Source organism: Calypte anna, chromosome 2 (assembly GCF_003957555.1).
Source record: "Calypte anna isolate BGI_N300 chromosome 2, bCalAnn1_v1.p, whole genome shotgun sequence".
Classification (NCBI taxonomy): Eukaryota; Metazoa; Chordata; class Aves; order Apodiformes; family Trochilidae; genus Calypte; species Calypte anna.
The window spans coordinates 16,555,396-16,577,416 of NC_044245.1; the positions used below are offsets into that span (position 1 = coordinate 16,555,396).

General features: G+C 38.3%; 1 protein-coding gene across 1 annotated transcript in view; it reads left to right on the top strand.

Moving 5' to 3' along the window:
- MPP7 (membrane palmitoylated protein 7) overlaps nucleotides 1-22,021 on the top strand; it is a 141,711-nt gene that overhangs the window by 18,544 nt on the left and 101,146 nt on the right. The window contains exon 2 of the mRNA XM_030445582.1: nucleotides 19,888-20,053. Coding sequence (XP_030301442.1) covers nucleotides 20,017-20,053 — 37 coding nt within the window. The 5' untranslated portion in view covers nucleotides 19,888-20,016. The remainder of the gene's footprint in view (nucleotides 1-19,887; nucleotides 20,054-22,021) is intronic.

Genomic DNA, 22,021 nt, shown 5'->3' on the forward strand with positions numbered 1-22,021 from the left:
CTGACATTTGCTTTGCCAAATTCAACAGACATGCAAGGGAGAACATGCATCTATGTTTAAACATAATATCAAAGTATTATTTAATCATATTTTTTTCTAAGCTGATGGTTGATTATGACAACCTATATGATATTATCCAGAAGTTTTTCTGATTACTTTCATAGATGGCTTGGAGTTACAGCACTTAGCTCTTATGCCAGCTCTCGTATCCTGATGTAAATAGTTTTCTTTCACTTTTATCTGGGATAAGCATAGAAAAATGTTAAGTACATGCATATGTTTTAGGCTTTACAAACACTTTTATTTTAACATACATTACTACAAAAGCATATTTTTAAATTCACTTATGAAAAAAAGGCTCATTTCAGCTGTTTGGGTGACAAGAAATAGCTTGGCTTAAAAAAAATTGGAGATTAGGTGAGGTAACTCTGCAGTAGGGTGGTGAGGCTGTGGGTTCTTTAATTTTCCTTAAATGAGAAAGGCAGAAGAGATAAAAGCATCTTGTAATGTGTCCCTGTTCCATCACTGTGCAATTTATGTGATGTGATAGGTGTTGAATTTTGTGACCTAGTTCTTGTGTATGGGAAAGGATTGAGCCATGACTCCTGTGTACTTGCTGAGATACTGGGAAGTTCCTGAGCTTCTGTACAGACAGTAAGAAAATGGAAAAATCCAGAGCCTGGTTCTGAAATGATGGGCAAAATTATTTCACACAAAAAAATCTCTTAATCCTTGAACTTATTTTTCTGTTCTAGGACTGATGTAATTCTAAATCTCCTGGGATATTTACGTAGTATAATGAAAGCAGGTAAGAAAAAATATCAGAAATGTGAAGTGGTGTCACCATTAAAAAAAGTAAAGTAATTTTTGTTTTACTAAGAGGTGCTTTAAGGAAGACATGAAAGACAATCATCAGTTGTGGAAGGAAATTAATAGGAAGCTATTTATGCACTATTGCTAAGAATTTGGGTTACAAAACACAATGCATAGAAGTGCTTTGCATGTGGCATAAATTACAGAACTTAATTTCAGAAGATACTGCAACGAATCAAAACCAAAAAACTACGGTTATCCAAAAATCTCTCAGATCTATTGGTATTGCTGTTGGTAGTCCAGGGTCAATCTGACTCAAACAGATGTTGTGCTGCTTGGTTGATAAGGGAGGAAGTAATTTTTACTTGCATTATCTTCAATGTATATTAGATACTTTGCCTCTCCTGTGTCTTTACTGTGGATAAAAAGAACTTAGATTTTAGCAGTTTGTATTTTGTGTGAAGTTGAGTGAAGAGCAGGAAGGAGGTGTCAAGCCTTTGTGGGTTGACAGAATGTGGGTTGGTGGGCTTGGGTCATCAGTTATAGATTCTCAATGGCTTTCTTGCATGTTGAGGACATAAAGGTAATTTTCAGGCTGTGTGCATGTTAGTCACGGGTGGATCAGAACAGCAACACAGAAGCAGAGTAGTGGTGGCTTTGCAAATACATTCTGAAATGATAGAAGCCTCAAATAAGTGACCAAAAATAAGGTCTAACTATTTATAATTTTATATGAAATTAGAAGTCAGGTACTTTCCCGTCTTTTACTTCTCTTAGCCTACTTTTCCGTAAGTATCACATCAAAGTATTAAAATGATGATTGAGATTAAACGTTTTCACAGTTGACATGGAATGCATGAGTCTATTATCCCCGGGTTCCTATTTGTCCTGGTGGGAAAGAAGAGGTGGCTTCACAGCATGCAAACTGCTGACAAGGTTTTGATCATCATTCTTGCCACACACACCCTGTGCTGGGAACTGGGGCAGGCTAGTTGCAGTTCAGGCTTGATGGTGGCTAATAGGTGCTGCCTAAACAGACAATGTGGTTGTTTCACACTCACTAAAATCATATTTTAAGTATTGTTATGAGAAAAATTTGTTCCTGTAAGTCAGTTATACCACCAATGATTTGTGACAAATGAACTTATCCTGAATGCCAGCTGAGTCCCTCTCTACAACCAAATGCACCTACATAAATGAAAGAATTTAAGAAGCATGGAGAGGTCTGATGAAATCACTGGGTGGAGGTGTACCTTTTTAAGATCTCAGCAGAATGTTTTATGGTGCTTCTATCAACTCTGAAAGCAAAGCTTGTCATGTCATTACTTGAATTATGTCAAAGACAGAAGATTGGGCAGCTGCTTTTAGGGTACTAAGCGAAATTATAGCCTGTAAAATACTGGACAAAGGCTACACATTGAAGAAAGATGGTGGATTAAGAACTGGCTTGATGGCCACACCCAAAGAGTGTCTGTAAACGAGTCCATGTCCAAATGGAGGCCAGTGACAGGACCAGTCCCACAAGGATCAGTGTTGGGATTGGTCCTGTTTAACATCTTTGTCAGTGACATGGATGGTGGCATTGAGTGCACCTTCAGCAAGTTTGTTGATGACCCCAAGCTATGTGGTGCAGCTGACACACTGGAGGGAAGGGATGCCATCCAGAGGGACCTTGGCAGAGGTGGGCCCGTGCCAGCCTTATGAAGTTCAGCAAGACCAAGTGTAAGGTCCTGCATCTGGGTTGAGGTGATCCCAAGCACTGATATAGGCTGGGCAGTGAGTGGCTTGAAAGCAGCCCTGAAGAAAAGTGCTTGGTAGTGCTGGTGAATGAGAAGTTGTACAAGTGTACACTGGCAGCCCAGAAAGCTAACCAGACCCTTGGCTGCACCAAGAGAGGTGTGGCCAGCAGGTCGAGGGAAGTGATTCTCCCCCTCTACTCTGCTCTCCTGAGACCCCACCTAGAGTACTGCATCCAATTCGGGAGTACCTATTACAAGAAAGACATGGATGTGCTGGAAGTGTGTCCAGAGAAGGGCCACAAGTATGATCAGAGGGCTGGAGCACCTCTCCTGTGAGGACAGACTGAGAGAGTTGGGGTTATTCAGTCTGGAGAGGAGAAGGCTCTGAGGAGACCTTATTGTAGCCTTCAGTGTCTGAAGCGGGCCTACAAGAAAGCTGTGAGGGACTTTTTAGGATGTCAGGTAGTGATAGGACTAGGGGGTAGAGGAGGGTAGATTTAGATTGGAAGTGAGGAAGAAGTTCTTCACCATGAGGGTGGTGAGACACTGGAACAGGTTGCCCAGAGAGGTGGTGGAAGCCCCATCCCTGGAAGTTTTTAAGGCCAGGCTGGATGGGGCTCTGAGCAACCTGATCTAGTGGGAGGTGTCCCTTCCCATGGCTGGAGGATTGGAACTGGATGATCTTAAAGGTCTCTTCTGACCCTGAAAATTCTGTGATTCTATAAAAATTGAGCCAAGAAGTATTTTTATATTTGGCATAGAGGTGAGAAGAAAAGGAGAATAAAGACTTCTCATAAATAACTAATACTCGGAGCCATTTTACAAGGGTGATTGCTCAGCATGTAAAATGTATTTTTTTTTTTGAGGGTACTTGAGATTGTACTGCAGTAAAAACATAATATTGACAGAAAATCCTGTTTTTATTAAGTGGACTATCCACAGTGCAGCTTGGAAATCTTTTTTTTTGCAGCTGGATTCTGAACTTCCTTATTCTGCTGAAGGGCTGCCTTGGTGGGGAGACACTTGATTCTTAATGAGTTGACCATCAGCCCTGAATTTGGTTCTCTTTTCATTCTGTGTTGTCAATGTGCTGGAGGGAAGGGATGCTGTTCAGAGTAACCTGGACTGGCTTGAGAGATGGGCCCATGATAGCCTCAGTTAGCCTAAGTTCAACAAGGACAAGTGCAAGGTTCTGCACATGAGTCAGGGCAATCCCAAGCACAGTTACAGATTGATCAGAGAGCAGATTGAGAACAGCCCCAAGGAAAAGGACTTGTGGGTGTTGGTTGATGAGTTCAACATGAGCCCACAATGTGCGTTTACAGCCCAGAAAATCAACTGTATCCTGAGCTGCATCAAAAGAAGTGTGGCCACCAGGCTGAGGGAGGTGACTCCCTCCACTTTGCTCTCATGAGACCCCCTCTGGAGTTCTGGGGCCCCCAACACAGGAAGGACATGGAGCTGCTGGAGTGTGTCCACAGAAGGGCCATAAAGATGATCAGGGGACTGGAGCACATCTTCTACAAAGACAGGCTTGAGAAAGTTGGGGTTGGAGAAGCCTGGAGAAGAAGAGGCTACAGGCAGATCTTATAGTGGCCTTCTAGAAACTGAAAGAGCTACAAAAAAGCTGGGGGGAGACTTTATAGGGGCATGTAGCAATAGGACAAGGGGTAGTAGCTTTAAACTGGAAGAATTAGATAGTAGGAAGAAATTCTTCGCTATGAACGGGGTGAGACACTGGCACAGGTTGCCCTGGGAAGTTGTGGCTGCCCCCTCTCTGGAAGTGTTCAAGGCCAGGCTGGATGGGGCTTTGGGCAACCTGATCTAGTGGGAGGTATCCCTGCCCATGGCAGGGGGCTTGGTACTGAATGATCTGTAAGGTCCCTTCCAACCCAAACCGTTCTACGATTCTGTGATACTGTATGTTTAAAATGAAATAAAAATGTAGTGGAGCATGAATGTGGTTGAAAGTAGCAACAAAAAGATGTACAATGGCTCTGCTCATGTCAAATATTTTCTGATAACTGGAAAATACCACTTTCTGGGGCAAAATGACAAAATATTTGTCCTTTTTGCCATTTTTTTGAGAATCGTATTGAACAGTGCTTAGGAAAAATGCAGTAAATACTACTATTATTTTAAGAATTGTTTGTCAGTGGATTTGTTGACATCTCTGTCCAATGTGTATGTAAGTAGTCTGATCAGGTCTTTAGGTTGTAAACTACTTAGGAAACAGAAGTAAGGCTTTTTTTTCTTCTTCTTCTTTCTCCCACCCCCTCCTCACTGTTAAGTTTGTAAATATTTTCAGAATGCAGAGAATGACAATTTTCTTTCTCTTTGCAGAGAATGACAATTTTTTTTTAACATCAGCAATTGAACCACTATGTTCTCAGATGCATCCTTAAAGCCTGAAGTGAGCAAGTGTCTTCCTTTCCTTTTTAGAGAATTAATGTTTCTGCTGTCTGGTATTTAAATATGGAAATTCTAGGTCGATTGGAAACTCTGAGCAGGTCTTGTTTTTGTGTCTCCATTACATCCAGCTAAAATAAAAGTTAAGTATTTCTTGGTCAGATTGTTTGAACTCACTGTATACAATAAGCCGTTTTTGTCCTTAGAGGGTGCATGGGAGGTATTCTAAAAGCACTTACCAACGGGGTACTTCTTAGTTTTAGTACTTTGAAGTCTCTGTTGTGAATTCCCATCCTGTGATGGTAATGGGGATGCCAGTAGGATTCCCTGGGGGAGCTCCACTTCTTTGTGTTCATCACAGCAGTTCCATCTGGTGAGTTAAAGAGCTTTTGAAATAATAGCATAGACCTCTGAAATTGATGCAGTTTCTTAACTTTTTCCTACGTAGTGTTTCCTTCAGTGTCTAAATTCAGTCTTGCTCCCTCAGGTCATCATTAACTTGTTTGTGTATTTGGATTAACTAACTTGGCAGCCTCCCAGCACCTTACTGCAGATTAATAAGACAGCAAGTTTCACCTTGTTTTTTGATCCTTTCATAACCTTACATGTGGCTTTCTTTTTGCCGATTGTGACTTGTTTTTTTGATCTCAACTTTTAAAGAGGACATGCAGTTTCTTGAAAGTGTGGAGAACACTGTGTGCTGACAAACAGGATAGCACATTTGTGGCATATAATAAAATCTTGTTATAGGACTTCCTCTCCCTATGGTGTTAGGCTGAAAATCTTCTGGAAATACAGTAAAAAACATGCATTTTCTTCTTCAGCTTGGAAAAATTCTGTTTAGTACAAGGAGAGCTGTGGAGGCAGATGGATTTACACTGAGTTTTGGAATATCTGTATATTGTTTAGCAGTGGGACAAGGGCGTTTTATATTTAAATGTTTGTTTATACCATTTTTCACTCCTTCTGCTAAGCTGGTTTTGTATCCACGAAGTACCAAAAAGGTCTTTCAGGGTATGCAGCAGAGCTGGTAATGCCAGTTTTCCTGTAGTCCAAGCGTGGTGCCCTCTTGCTGCAGGTCTCTGTAGATGCTGGGAAATGGTTGCTGCCGCTGTAAGCTCCTGTGGTAAAGCTTTCAGAAAGTTTCAGTTCATTCAGCTCATGAACCATGGAGGTCTTGGTATTTTCTCATAAAGTTTGTATTTTGTGTTATGAAGACTGCAGAAAACTATTTCGAACAACCAAATTTGAGGAAATATCAGTAAAGTTGTGCTCTAAAATTAGGTAGTTTTAAGATGTGCAGTTACAGCTTAATTTAGTTCTTTATATAAAAAGGTTTTGATGGAGCAGATGCCTCAGTCTTGGTTACTGTCGAATTTTAAGGTTTACAGTTATTGCAAAATCTTGTGGAAATTGGAAGGTCAGATATCATTAAGGCAGTGAATAACTGGTATGGAGAATGGAATCATGTTCCTACCTCTACAACTGAGTAGTTGTAGTGAGGGTGGGTTTTTTTTGTTTGTTTTTGTTTGGTTGTTTAATTTTTATTTAATCTGTGCTTAACAGTTAAATGAAATAAAATTTCCTTTTGAAAAATTAATTTGAATTAGACAAACCCTTAGACAGTAAAAATCTTGTGTATACCTTTTATCTGACCAGAGCTAATAAAAGTTGTTACTCCACTTGCCTAACAGCAAAGACCAACACAGTCATTGCATTCTCTGTGTTTGGTTGATTTTTTGTTTGGGCTGTTGGGTGTAAGAATTTAGCATGCACAGAAAAAATTACAGAGTTCTTACTCTGGAACCAAAGTTCTTTTGTACTTCCATTCCCTTACACTGCCTTGCTGATGGTGTCTGTATTACTTTCAATTGAAAGGTAGTGTTTTGTTTCAAGCTGGTGGGCTACACAGTGAAGTATATTCTGATATCCACTTAGCTTTTAGGGAATTGGCCTCTAGGTACTTATGTTTATTTAAACTAGTTTATAATGTTTTGAGTAACAAGTACATTATTTGTGAAATGGCTTTAATCATTCTGCCATACCTGAAATGAGCTGTGACACTGATATTTTAGTGAATAATATACCATGAAAAGTAGTTACACTCTGATGTTTTCCACAAAGCTGAAGCCTACTGATGAGTGAGAAGAGAGTAGTTACGAATAGTATACTATAGAAGCTGACAGTGATGTGAGGTTTGGCATCAAATATTTCTGCTGCTTTTTCCGTGCTCTTTATGGCTTTTTTTCCTCTCCTCCTTCACCACCCTAGTTGAAGGTCATAGTAGATGCAATGGGAGAATTCTAAACATTGTTTTTCTCTATCATGAGGCCAAATTCCCAGATTTTATAGACCAGACTATTGCAGTCACACTGACTGTCATTGTTAAATAGATTGTGCTGTACATCAATTCTGGTAGCACAGAGCATTAGTTCAAGACTATTAAGATCATCAAATTAGAAGTTACATTGAGAAGATGGCTACTTGGTTGCTGGAATATGATGATGCCAAGTTTTATATTTCTGATTAAGCTGAGAGTGTGTGGGAAATGCTAATTCAGTCATAAGTAAGGAGCAGAAGAAATTTTCTTTGCAAAGAAACCCACATTGTTGTCACTTTTCCCATGGGAAAATGAAACCATGTATCAAGGCCCCGAGCACTGGCCTGGGAACCTGGAAGGCTGAGAATCTTGCTCAAAATAGCAGAAAGTGGCACGAAGTGGAAAGCTGGGGTGCTTACCTGGAACCCTCTGGAACCACTGGAAATGGAAATAAATTATTTCCTGTATTCACCACAAATTGTATCCTAGACATCCTTTCTGCTATCTAATGAGAAGGTTTTGCAGATTAACTTCTTTCAATGAGAGTGAATTTCTTGGACATCTTTTACTAGACTGTTACAAATAAAAGGAAGGACTGGCTCCAGCTTGGATGTTCTTACTGAAAGGGAAAACAAAGTTATCTCTAGGATATTTCAGCTGCAAACAAGGCAACTCAGGATGTATGCCTTTACTATAACTTTAAAAAAGTTACTTAGAAATTCACTGTAGTGAAATCCTTTAAATAACTGATCCATTTCATTTCATTAATTTTCCCTCAACCTAGAAAATATAACTGGTATCACAGTGATGAATGTGGTATAAGGAATGTGTTCTGCTGAATCATGCTATGAAAACTCATGTTTTGTCCCCTTTGATTTTATGTACTCTTATTTTGGGTGAATATTGTCTTTATAGTAAGGAACCAGACTGCAATATCTGTGAAATATTTGTCATTTATTTTAATTAGAAAAGCAGAAAAATAAGTGCTTTATTAATAACTATTCTGGATTGAGATGCTTATAAAAACACCACCTTCATAAAAAGATGCATTGATGAAATACAACTGCAGCACTTTTCTGCAGCAATATGTTGCAGGTATTTGTTTTAATTGGCACTTCTCCAGCTTCCTAAGTTTCTTAAAGTTATCAAAACCCAGTTCCTCATTTCTTGTAATGTGTTCGACTTACTCAACTTTAAGATAGGGAAGAAGAGCCCTTTACTGTTAAGAAATTCAGTGGGTTTTCATACCTATTGTGTCATTGTTTATAAATTATTTATTTCACTTACTGAATATTTAGCAGACAACTATTTCAGCTTTACACTTATATAATGCAAAAAATATTAATTTTACAAGGTGGGGGAAATAGAGCTAGCTTTAACTTATTTTTAAAAATCTATATCAGTCTTTTATATTTAGAGAATTATGTATCTTAAAGTTTCTATTAGATTCTTCCTGCATATTTGCTCTTTAAGCAGCCAGATGCAGACTTGTGTATGGCATGAGATGAGGATTGCTCATTACCAAAGACAGGGTGAACTCTCTGACTTACTTGGGAAGTGCAGGAGCTCCCTCTTCTGGCTTGGACCTCTTTAAATTGAAAGTTTATAGGAACGTTCTCAACTCATTCACTTTAAAACAGTATCTTACATTGAATATTTATACAAAGAAATGTTTTCCTGGTGTCTTGGCAGTTATGGTAAAATTTGTTTCAACCCTCGGGTGCCCATTTGGATTCTGCTCCAAATAAATGATCTGTGTTTCTCTAGCCGTGCTCTGTACCATCATACAGATGGTACACCAGATTTCTGCTCTGTCACTGTGGAATTGCTGGCATGGTCACCACAGTAATAGTTAATGTAGGTGTAAGTTGCAATTCCAATATGATATTTTCCTATTTTCCTTTCTGAGCTGTTCACAACTGTTAATAGTAATGTGAGTCCTTGATGATCACTTGGTAAAAAGCCCTATAAATCATCATAATTTTGCAAAGGGGAAGTGGAGTCTTTTAAGAGTGTTGAAAGGGCTTTAAAGATGATACATATGCTGTGACATCTTTTCTCCCATCCATGCAGGGAGCTGTAGGAGACAGGAGGCTTCCTTTCTGGTTTTGTTTTTTCCATCATTCTACCTTCATGGCCCCTTCAGTGTTGCAAATCCTCAGAGAAGTGTTACTATTCTGTAGGTATTTAAATTTGGTAGTGCAACACGTGAGTCTTTCATGCTCCATCGTTCCCAAGGGCAGGAACCTGACTGGAAAAATGGCATTTGTGAGAGATTTCTTGCCTTAGCTGTGTAAAAATAAATAAATAAAGTGAATTTCCTAATTCTGAGACTGCAGGATAATAAAATATAAGTATTCAACTGATATCTGTCACTGTTGTGCATTTAAATCATCTGTAACAATAGGAGCCAAGAATGCCAGATGAGTCCTAGGCACAGTTTGATTCCTTATCTCAGTATCTTGGTACAAATGCAAAGAACACAAGTCAGTTTGTACTTGAGGAGATGAGTTACTTTGCAGTGACTATAAATTTTGTACGATATATGTGGTTCCTCAAGAAGGTGGACTTAGCTGAATTCAGTAACCTGCAACCCCTCTGTTTTTTGCACTTCTTAGTATTTCAGTTTTTGAATGCAGAGGGAACTGCCTCTGGCTACACCCTCTCATAAGAGCATAAGGGAGAACAGAAGCAGTGTATGCTCCTGTTTAAAATTCTGCAGTGCTACAAGTGAATCTTCAAATACACCATCTCAAAGAAACACTTTTACTGTACAGTATTTTTCCATTGCCTCATCAAAACTTCTATATATACAAAATTTTAATTTTCAAAGCATGAGATTTTAGGAAATGTTTCTACACTTTTATTTAGCTATACTTGCTGGATTGCTTACTTATTTTTATGTATCACCTTTGCTGTTGCTTAGCTGCAAGATACATAAGTTGGAGAGGCCACTGTGAGCAACAAAAAATGTGAAAGGTTCACTATCAAACTCTGCTTAGCTTTGATTTATGCAGTTTCAGACAAAATAAGAAAAAATACTTTGGTATTTGTAGCGAATGCCAAAGTAGAATCAATGCAGTATTGTTCACCTAGTTAAAATAGCAAAATCCAGGAAATGCAAACATTAAGTTTCCAACACCAACATTAACTTGGACTCTTTGCATATCCTGTGTTTTCCTGGTATACATTAAGACATAAAGTAATGTATTAAGCTGTGAGTTGAACAAGAAAAACAAAAAATTCTTCATGTATAAAAATCTGCCAAGTTACCACTGCCAAGTTAAGTTCTGTTGTCATTTGTGTTTATTGACCCTTTATAATTTTAGTTTTTTTCTTCATAAGGATTGAATATTAATCTTTTTTTGCCAAATGATGCGAAATCTGAGAATTTGTCTTAACTGCACTATGAACTCGAAATAGTGTTTACCCCTTGCCTTGAATCTGACTCTTCTTGATCAGTAGCTCAGATTTTAATTGAGTGGCTTTTAAACTTGAAAATATGAATCCTAGAGGCTGGCATTCTGATTCCTGGGAGTGTTAACTCAGGTTATAAATTGGCAAGACAGAACTTACAATGAGTTTCAATTAATCTGTTTTCTGCTAATTAAATTCACACATAACTATAAAGTGTGCGGAGTAATTGTAGTCAAGCTTGAAGTGTTGCAGGAATGATCTCTAACTGTATCTCTTTGAAGTGTTATAATATATAACTTTGGAAACTATATGAGTGGTTCCAAAATTTTTAGGGAGTATTCCAGATGTTACTGAGTGGTGGTTATATGTGACTTAGAACACGGGAAAGTCCTGCTGAGAGTGGTTCCCTCCTGGAGATGGTACAGAGCTGCAGGCAGAAAAATCTCCCCATCTGATCTGTTCCTATCTGTGACTGCTTGCATGTGTCATAAATCTACATTTTCTTGCCTGGGTGAACTAAGTTAATGGAAAGAGCCTTAAAGGAGATATATACAAAGTAGTAGATCAGGGGCTTGCTGGTCAAGAATACCTTTGGAAAGTGAATCTAGGTTTGGAAAGCAATGGTGTGAAAAACACAGAGGCACATTAGGGGCGCAGCAGTGATGGGAAAGGAGTGGAAGTGGAATCAAAGCAAAAACTTTAAAGTAAATGCAAAGTGTGAGGAGCTGGGGATGTTTGTAAAGAGAAGGGTAAACCCACTTTTTGTTCATGGAGGATCATGAATTCATGACAGGAATAGTGAGTACATATCAGTGTCACCCAGAGAAGGGGTAAAATAGATATAGGTGTGAAGCAAGAAAACCACAAGGTGGAATGGGGACAAGAAGTCTGAGAGAAGGGGAGCTTCAGTCCTAGGAAGAATGACATGGAGAAAATTAAGATAGCTGGAATGAAGGTCCTGGGTTACATACCCCAGTGCTTGGTGCAGTGGTGCTCCCGGAGCTTGCCGAGGAGGAGGGGAGGTGTGAGGCAGGAGGGAGAGCTTTGTTGGGGGCATTTGGGAGAATCAATCAGAGAATTCAAGGGTGAGGAATGGACACAAGGAACTCTGAGTGAGGAAGACTACAAGAAGTGTCTGGTGTGTTTGATGTACCAGCAGTGCACAGGCTCTGGAATAGCTGCCTGGATATTCAGCTTCTCCATTTTTTTTTTCATCTACAAACAGCATCCCAGAGAAATTTGGCTTGCAAAGCTTGTAAACTTCTGGAAATCAACCACACATACTGCCTCTCTGTCCATGTGCAGTACTTCCCTTTTATGGTGCGTGTGTACCTGTAAGGAATTTTTTTGTTACTTAGGCTCAAGATGCAACTAATAAATTACCACGTAATAAATCATAACTTTTTCCAAATTGAGCAACAGGCATGTACTTTTTCAGATTGATCATACTAAATTTTAAAATGTTACATTAAAGAAAGCAACCTGAAACTGATTAAAGTAGAAATTTGTTTTGTTTTTGGTAAAAAATACATTAAGTGGGGTTTATTCTGCTTTTTCTCTTTGAAAAAAAAAATACATATTGTTTAAATATTCATTCCTTTATTCCTCCTTTTCTTTACCCATCTTTTCCTCCATCAAAACCAAAAAGCTGCCACATTTTGACTGAAGTGGATTATAGGAAGTTATGCTGAACAGGGGAGGAGGGTTCAGAAGGTGTATCTGAAAGAGAAGATGTGGTCAAAACTTCTTCTCTAATAAAATATGGAAGCATTGTAAAACACTTGTGCTCTAGAGGTGTACAAAATTTTGAATTTGAAAAATAATATTCTAACATTGTAGGGGATGTTTCCAACTTTGAAATAATAATATTTGAATATTTCTGCATATCTGAGGATAATTTTTGACCTGGCTGTTCAGCAGACCCCAGAACTGATACATGCATGTTTTGTTGAGCCACAAGACTATCAAGTAGATTGTGCTTGTGCCACAAATTCTTGGCTAAACTATTAAATATTTATTATTTTATGAAGCATGACCTTAATCCTGCTTTTATTTCTACCAGAGATTTCCCCTAAGCTTTTGTAGATGTGGGATCAAACTACATTTTAATACTACTTACTACTAAAATATGTAGTATTTTTCTAAAATTGGAGTTGCAGAACCCTTTAGTGTAAAGCATGTGTAATTATCTGTTAGGAAGTGTTGAAATTATGAGATGACTCATTGCAGCAGGTTTTGCTGAACTTATTCATAGAATATGTTAAAGTCAATTTTTTGTGTGTATTTTGGGGGGGGTTGGTAAGGTTTGTAATTTGCTTTAGTTACTTACATTTCTCAAACAGACTGTCAAGAAATCATGCCAAAACAAAAGTGTTTGTGCAGGTAATTGATGGAGAGGCTGTGGTACCTGCTGACAGGTATTTTCCAAGGAAAGGAATGGTTTGCAGCTAGGGAAAAGTGTTAAAAGTGTGCCCAAACCAGTAACTCAAACCAGAGTAACCTTTGATCTGAGACATAGTTTAGGTCACATTTTAATGAATAGCTTTATTAAACTAGTTTATTAAACTAATATTTTTCTGGCAGTTGGTATGGTTTATTTGCAGAAAGTTGGATCTGTGTAAGGGTATATGACATTGACTACAGGGATGCTGTTTTAAATTAAACTGGTAGCTGTAGTGAATGTATTTAAAGGAATCTTTTAATGCATTTAAAGGAATGTGCTCAATTCTAACTGCCATTTAAAATCTGGGTCTGGAGAGAGCTCCTGTAGGGATTTTTATGTCAAAATACAGGGAAGGGGCAGGTTGCAAACAGTCTTGACACTTTTGCAATTTTATCTAATCTTGCTTATTGAATGTATTTCACTTGTAGCAAGGTGGTGTTTTAAGGCAGCAAGGATCTATCTGAAACTTTTAATGTACGGTAGATTATACTATATAAATCAATAAATGTATTACACCTACAATAAGTTTTATAATATAGCTGATATTTCTATTTTTGTTCAATGTTAGATTGGCTCATTATTGAAAGAATGTACTTTAGAGTTGTATTTAGAGAGGGTTCAGACAAAGGTAGTATCTAGCTAAAGAGATATGTAATGGTCCCCATTTCGGCAAAGTAATGATATGGGGGAAAACAGCCTTGAAGATGAAAATTAGGGTATCAGTTTCCATGTTGCTCTTGCAGTTCATAGATAAGTGAGATTTTTCCAGTTGACACACAATTAAGCTCTTCAGGAGAAGGAACCTATTTATTGCTGAAGCAAATCTTATGCTGCACTCTCTTTTCCTTCTTCTGCTCATCTTCTGAGTCCTTTGTACAAATTCAGTGAAACATGACAGAAGAGGGAAGATGTCATGTCTTTGTCAATGAGATCAGGTAGTGATTGCAGTTTTCTCGTTAATGACCCAGTGAGGGAAGGGTCTAATGGGAGCTCATATTTTCAAAGAAAGAGAATGAAATTATAAAGGCCCAGCCTTGTAGCCCAGACACCCCAGTTGAGAAGGCCACTAGAAATCAGCCTTGCTTTGTTCTGCTGTTGATCAAACTGCTCATTGAAGTGACATCTGAATAGTCTCAAAAAAAAAAAAAAAAAAAAAAAAGGGGGGGGGAGGGCAGGGGAGCATTAATTTTTAATTTTCAGTATCTTAATATTTTTCAGCACATGACTCTTTCAATGCTCTTTTATTTTTTCTTTTTTTTTAAATAGTTGTAAATTTAATCATTTGGATTGTTTTTTCTCCATCTGTAAAAATTTGACAGTAAGTAGAAACCAGAGATCTCTCTTTTCTAATGCATATAGGGCTTCACAGTTAATAGTTAAATTTGAGCCATGGAAGTAAAAGGCACACTACAATATATAATGAGTTCAGATGTATGGTTTTTTGAAACTGAGTATTTGTTAAATGTGTCCCCACAAAAGTATAAATTAAAGGTCAAGCAGTTATATGTTCTCAGTTGATGTTTAAGAATGCCTAAATTCTCATCTGATATTCCCAAAGCCTTTTAATAAACCAGAGTTTTTCCTAGCATCCCAGTGGTGCAAGCTAGAGAAAATGGGGAACATGGACAGAACATTACACAGAAAAATATTATGCAGAAGCCTTAAATTCTTTACATGGCTTAAGATTAATATGATGGCAGAGCTAGGAGAAAGTGAAGGCAGCTGTTGTCCTTGAGAGTTCGGGGCAGTCCGTGTTCTCTGTGTTGCTGTATTTGTTAGTAACATTTGGTAGTTGCCATAGATTTTTTTTTGGACTCTGTACTCAGGAGTTTTTTGCCACTCTTTTCCATTATACCCACAGCTGAGTGAGTCAGATGTAGCTTCTTGCTCCTGTGGTGCCTTTGAAATCCCATCACGTTTGTGTGCCATGTCCTCTCTGCTGTAATTCCAGCTCAGGATTTTTTGAAGGCTCCTGTTGACAAGGTGCATGTGCCCAGCTTTGGAAGCCTGTCAGGAGCTGCAGGCAGGTTCCAGTAGGCTGTCGGAGACCTTGTGATTGAGGAGGTGGAAACTTCCTCAGAAGAGTTTAAGTATTCACTAGAATACTCATTACATTGCAACTTCCAAGAGAGTAGACCACCATTTTCAATTCAGATTTTGTCTACCAAAACAGATTCACTTTTCTCAGTCTAGAAAACCTCCTTTGGCAATTTCCTGTGCTGACTAGGTTTTGGAGACTTTTGTATACATGTCCCTAGTCATTCAATTACTTCAGGCCCCTTGATGAATACAAGACTGAATGGCTGTCAAATTTCCTGTCTCCACATGAAATCTCTATCTGGCAGTTGAAATACCATTTGCAGGCATTTTGGCTTAGTTCGGGAAATCAAGGTTACAGTCTTTGTAACTGTTGCATCTTTTAGAGAAACAGGTTGAGTGTTACTTGTATCAAAAAAACTCATTTTAAGTCAGTCCCTGCTCTTCCCTCTCCCCCCTCCGTAGTGATTTGTAACATCACCTAAATTAATACTTTTAATGTTTTTACCTGTTTTGAATCGGTTGAAAGTCTTTAGCCTGCTTTTTAAATGTGAAGAAAATCAATTTATCATCATTAAAGTGCCTAAAATGTTAAGTAACTTGCAAGGTAATATTTCAGAAATAAATATTACGCAGTTTATTGAGGTTTGGATGGGGAGTGGAAGGTAGAACTAAGTCTTTATGTGTGCTATCTCCAAATGTGTGATGCTTGCCATAGAGACAAATTTGAATCCGTTTTCTTAACTCTTCTTTCATAGAAAACAAGCAAACTTGTCTAAAATAAAACGTATTCATGGCTACTGGAGTAATTTCCATTCAAAAGCAGTAGAGGATGATTTTAGTTTTATTAGTTTCTTTTTAGTATTTAGGTGGCAGGTGGTCCATCTTGTCACTTCATCTGCCTCCTACCCTTTTTGTTTTGTCAGACTGCCTCTGTCTTTTGTTACTGGTCCTCGTGTATAGTTAACATGAGTGACTGGGAACAAGATTGATCCCCTCGTGCCTCACTAAGGGGTCTCTCTGGACCTGTGGGATATGCAGAAAAATTGTACCCTTGGAGATCTGTTATTCTAGAATTTTGCTGTTTTGGGAGTTGTTTCCCAGAGCCGTGTGCCCTGCTGATGGCTGTTTAGAACCAGGGGCTGTGGCACCCTGGTAAGTTCTGTCACCTTCATGAGGCTGGGGGCGAAGCTTCCCTAGAGGTGGGTCTGTCCGGGTGGGTCTGTCCGTGCGTGTGTGCTTGTGCATCAGGCAGCAATTACCGAGAGGCAGGGAAGCACTCCTGCTTCTTTTACCCACATCTCGGTGTATTTATTATTTTTTTTAATATCTGTCGTTCAACCGGAGAGTCCTAGAAATAGAAACATCTTTCGTTATTCAAGTAAATACGGGCAGAAATAATTAAAATTATGTCATTATTTAGTTTACATTAGTTATTATTACTTATTTGCGTAATTAACAGCAGAAGTCATCAAAGCACCTTAGTGCCTTCCGAGGAGCCTCTCCCCGGAGCTCATAGGACCCGTGCAGGGGGTTCGGGAGTTGGGGCCGAGGAGGGGGAAGCGGCCGCAGCCTCCCCGCTCCCCGCCCCGCCCGGGCCCGGCGCCTCCCGCGGCCGCCAGGGGGCAGGAGCCGCGCGGGAGCGAAGCGCGGAGGTCGTGGGGGGCGCGGTGTCAGCGTCCGCTTGGGTGCGAGGCGGGACCGGAGCCCCGGGGGAGGGATGGGATGGCACAGGAGACACCCACCCCCCCGGGTGAGGGATGGGATGGGATGGGAGAGGTCAGGACAGCTCCCGGGGAGGGGTGGGATGGGACTGGAGAGCCCCAGGGGAGGGATGGGATGGGACAGGAGAGCCCAGGGTGAGGGATGGGAGAGCCCTGGGTGAGGGATAGGACAACTCCCTGGGTGAGGGATGGGATGGGACAGGAGAGCCCCGGGTGAGTGGTGGGAGAGCCCCGCCGGGCACTGTAAATGCCTCAGGTGCACTTGATACCGCTGTGAGGTTCCTGGCCTCGGGTTCTCGTTTTTATGGAAAGATAGATTGGACTTCAATTTGAGAATATTCGGTAATCCCTCTCAGGACGTCCTGTAACAGCTGGTATTTCTGTGTTGCAGCAAATCGATTCCATACAGCAGTCAGCAATGCTGGGCTCCGGCAAAAAATTCCAAAGCATTTTAAATAAAGGCAGCCAAAGAAAATAATGTCGTCACTGCAAAAATGTAGCTTAATTTGCAAGTTAGAAAAAAAATAAATTAAAAATCCCCATTCCATTCCAGCAAAATATTAAGCGTTTTACTGGTAAGGATTTCATCAGGTCATTTATTTTTCATTGATATATGTTTAGGATCCTGGGGGGAATAACTTTATGCCATATATAAGTTTCTTAAATAATAAAGAGTTTGAATGTTTTTAATATTGAATGATTTACTGTGACATAAAGAAAAATAAAGAAAATTATCAAGTTTAAATACATGACATGTATGTAGATCAACAAGACTTTTCACATTTTGCAGCAAACTTTTTAAGGAAGTAGTATTTCTTATTTATCTATAATACACCCTTAATGAGAATGCCTTGTATATCTGAGTTTTTCTTTTAATAGACAAAAGCACTTTAAGCTCCATATTCATCAAAGATGTCTCATTAATAGCAACTAATTCTGTTTTAGCCAGTTTCTTACACATATGAAAACTAAAAATGCCTCCATCCTTCGTATGGCTGTAGTTGTGTGCTCATGCTGGGGACTGTAAGTGAGCTTAGAACATGACTTCTTTATTACATTTAGATGTGTTAGAAAGAAAACAAGCAGAATTAATGCAAGTGAATATGTTCCTCCTTAATTGGTACAGCGTGTCCTTGGCTATGATGTAATTTTTTTCTTTTTCTTTTTTTTTTCCCCTTTTTTTTTCCCCTGCACCCTGGCTGGCTCTGCCTATAGACGTTTTACAACTTTGTCATCGTAAAATGAGCTTTCACTCTGAAGTACTCACAGCTTAACAGAGATAAAGTAGTTAAGTTAATGAACTTTGTGCTGATCTGATAAATGTAAAAATATTTTTTTTAAACTGCAGCTTATTTAGTTAAAACTTTTAAAATTTTCTTTACCATGGATGTTTATACCTAAAAAGCCCTCAGACCCTGAAAGAATCTTCATAGATAGCTTTTAAGTTTTATTCAGTGCATTCCACCGTAGAAGAAGTTAGAGCCCTGGGTAACTTCTGCTGTGTTTGCCTTCTTAAAAAACCCATCTACTTTCAATGAAGGTTGAAAGTTGACATGCAAACCTATTTCTTCTGTAAATGCCTAGGGGAGGAAAAAGCTTTTTAAAGTTGCCAGACTATTTAAACAATAGACTTAAACCTAGGGATGAGTTAACAATTTAGTAGCTTAAATCTACTAATTTATTTAGAACTTACTAAACAGAATCTTGTGGTTGGCCTGTAATATGGTGTAATACTTATAGCAATGTGGGGATTTTTTTTTATGGTGAAAACCAAGATTTTGAACATCATTGTTTACAGCACCTGTATATTATTCTTCCACAAGCCTATTGCCAAGTACAAATGTGTCCAAAATATGTGCTTTCAGAGCCAAGATGACTTCAAAAGCAGTTCTGGTTAATATATATTTAAAAAAAAACAACAAAACAAAACCAAAACCCAAACAAAACCAAACAAACTAGCAGCAGCAGTAAAATGCTCTTATATTTGTTTATTTTCTTATATTAAAGCAGAACTAGAGTGATTTTTTTAATTCAATAATTCCTTTTTTTTTTTTTTTTTTTTACTGAAATCTGGCGAAAACCCTTGGTTTCTGCTACCTTACACTTCTCCCTCTCCTTTCCTTCTCTGCAAACACATCTGCCCCTGCTCAGCTATTAGTAAGCATTTCCAATCTTAACTTTGAATTTCTTTTCAAAAGTTTGTGTTCCAGTTTCATATTCTAACGTACCTGAATTTAAATAAATTCACTAACATTTCAAATCGATTTTTTACTTTTGCAACATTTGCTCTGAATTTTCCTCAAGATCTGGTTAAAAGAAACACCCAAAATTTAGTATTAGTAGGTCTGTGCAATAATAAAAAAATGTCTTTACTACTATTTTTTTTATAAATTACAGGAAAATTCCTTCCGTGGTCTGCATGAATTAAAGTGCTATTTACTTAGAGAAGTTTTTGTCTCTGTCTTGCTTTTTTATACCTTTGGTCAAAATTTAGATTATATTTTGAGATTACAAATGAAACTGACATGTCAGATCTTAAATTAACTGAAAACTATTGAAAGGAGGTTAAGTAGAAATGTTGTATAAATCAATGTGATAAAAGTAATATTTTTTTTCTTCTCTGGGATAAGTAGTAGCAAAATCTGAGGGACTTAAATTATTCAAATTAATGATAATAAAATAACCTTAGGCTTTATTTCCAAAATACCTGACAAAATAGAGTTAAAGGGTATAATTTACATAATTGAAATGTGTTAAATTATTCTTACAGCAGAATGGGATTATCAGGTAGACTGAAGAAAACAAAACTTGTTTCACCTGGGGGAAAAAATCCCCTCTTAACAGTTATATCTAAATGTAAAGAACTTGGTTTTCAGCATCTTGAATCAAATTTTATTTTACGATGAAGATGGGGTTTTGCTAACTTCAGTAATTTACAATTTAACAGTGTTCTTAATTGTAAAATTCTGTTTCTGTTCTTTCTAGGAGAAGCTTAGACTAGCATAAATCTTCATAGACAACTTGGCTGCAAGCAGTTAAACTGAAATTGACTTCTGCCTTCTGGCTGCAGAGTGCTAGTCTGACGTTCCTGCCTGATACTGTGCAGACTAAATCATGCCAGCATTATCAACTGGATCTGGAAGTGACACAGGTACGCAAGCCAAGGGGGACTGCATGCTTCCTCCAGATCTTATTTGTTAAGTCTACAGTCTCTATTTCAAGAAATAATCGAATAAGATTATTAATTGTGGTCTCAACAGCTGCTTAATTTAACACTTTAAATAGAACCATTTCTCCTTGAAGTTAGTTTAGATATACAAAACACTACAGGTAAAATAAGTTAATTTTTAGAAGTCCCACCCCCGTCATCTTCCCCTCCATTCCCAAGAGAGAACCACTCCAAATAGGTTTTGTGTAAGGGTCTGAAGAGTTTAGATTCACCTCTGAGCATGGTTCCTACAATGTTAACTTGAAAAAGAAGGAGGGGAAAAAAAAAGATGATATCATACATGCCTTAATATTTGCAGCAGTCTAGACTATCCCCTCTGTGGGTTACAGTTATCAGTAGAGTTATTTTTGAACTCAGACTGTGTAGTTTTTGACACTTCTTTAACAAGTTAGGAGGAGAAAAATACTGTCTCAAGTTCTCTTCCTTTGCCTTTCACATCAGAGTCCAGTTCATACCACTGGCTGCAGGCAGTGGGAGTATAGATACGTAACTTTCCATAGTTTTCACCTTCATTGCAATATTAGGCTATGTTCAAAGGTTAAAATCTCATCCTGCTATTATGTGGATGTGCTCTTTATCTGGCAACATTTTTGTCCCTGTTTTAGGAACAGCTGAAGTTATTATTTTTGTTCGGGGGTGTTTCATAAATAGGAGATCCAACTGAGATTACATTGCTAAGATCTGTTTTCTACCCCTGTGCTTGTTATTCTAGATCACATAGTTTTATGCACAAGAATTAATAGCAGGATTGTGAAAATGCATAGGGAGAAGTCAATTCAGGAATCCAAGAAATATGTATAGTAGGAACTGCATTTGATTATTATTTTAAAGAGTGACTCTACAGTGAGTGAAGTGGTTTTTGTTTGTTTGTTTACATCGACCTGCTTCAGGTCAATGTAAAATTTCTTTTCAATGGAGAGGTTAATCTTTAGAGATTGGTGTGTGTGATTGTTCATTTACTTAATAATTTAGTACCATGGGGTGGGGGGGTTATGATAATTTTATTTACTTTTTTTGTCTCCCTATTCCTGTTTTTAGGAGGATTTGACTATCCTCTTGCCAAATCCTACCTCTCCTTACCTTTTTCTCCCCCCTCCCCCAAGGGGATAAATGCAATTGAAGCTGTTTAATATGCTAAAGCTGAATTTGTGAGGTTGTGTAAGGGTCTGCTCTGGGATGATTTTCCACTGTGGAGCCTGAAAGACTTTGTGGAGGACTAGTAAATAGGAATCATCTCTGAATATCAAAATTGCTAAGTCATGGCCTATTGCAAGCTCGGACACTAGTACGGAAGCATTGATTTTTAAAATTTTCTTTTTTTAAATAGGACTAGGCACTACATCTCTGTTAAAAGCAAGGTACTGTTCATGATGGAAATGTTCTAGATGCTGGCCTGTTCGTGTTAATTTTACACTTTTACATCATCAACAGACTTCATTAGGGATGTCACCACATCTTTGCAGCTGCTTTCTTCATGTACGGGCTTTTGTTATACCATGTATTAACCTGTATATTCTTCTGAACTCAGATAGTGCTTCTTAGAACTGTTCTGAGAGCCATTTTGCAGTCTTTAAACTATGATAAATCAGAAGCCTGACTACAATATTCACAATATTTGTTCTCTTTTAGATTAATCAAGTGACTTTGAAATTAATCTTGTAATTTACCAGCATAATCTGTTTTAACTGTAAAACAAGAGGGGAAAGGCTTATGTGTGCACATGCTTATTTCTCTTCCACTCTCCATTAGCCAATAAAACCTCTATTTTTATATAACAAAAACTAAAAAAACAAACAAAAAAAACCCCCTTGTTTTTATAACATGTGTGGGATCCTGCTCTTCCTTTAAGGCTTATAGCCCTGTCAGCGTCAGGTCAAGTTATCCTGAAGC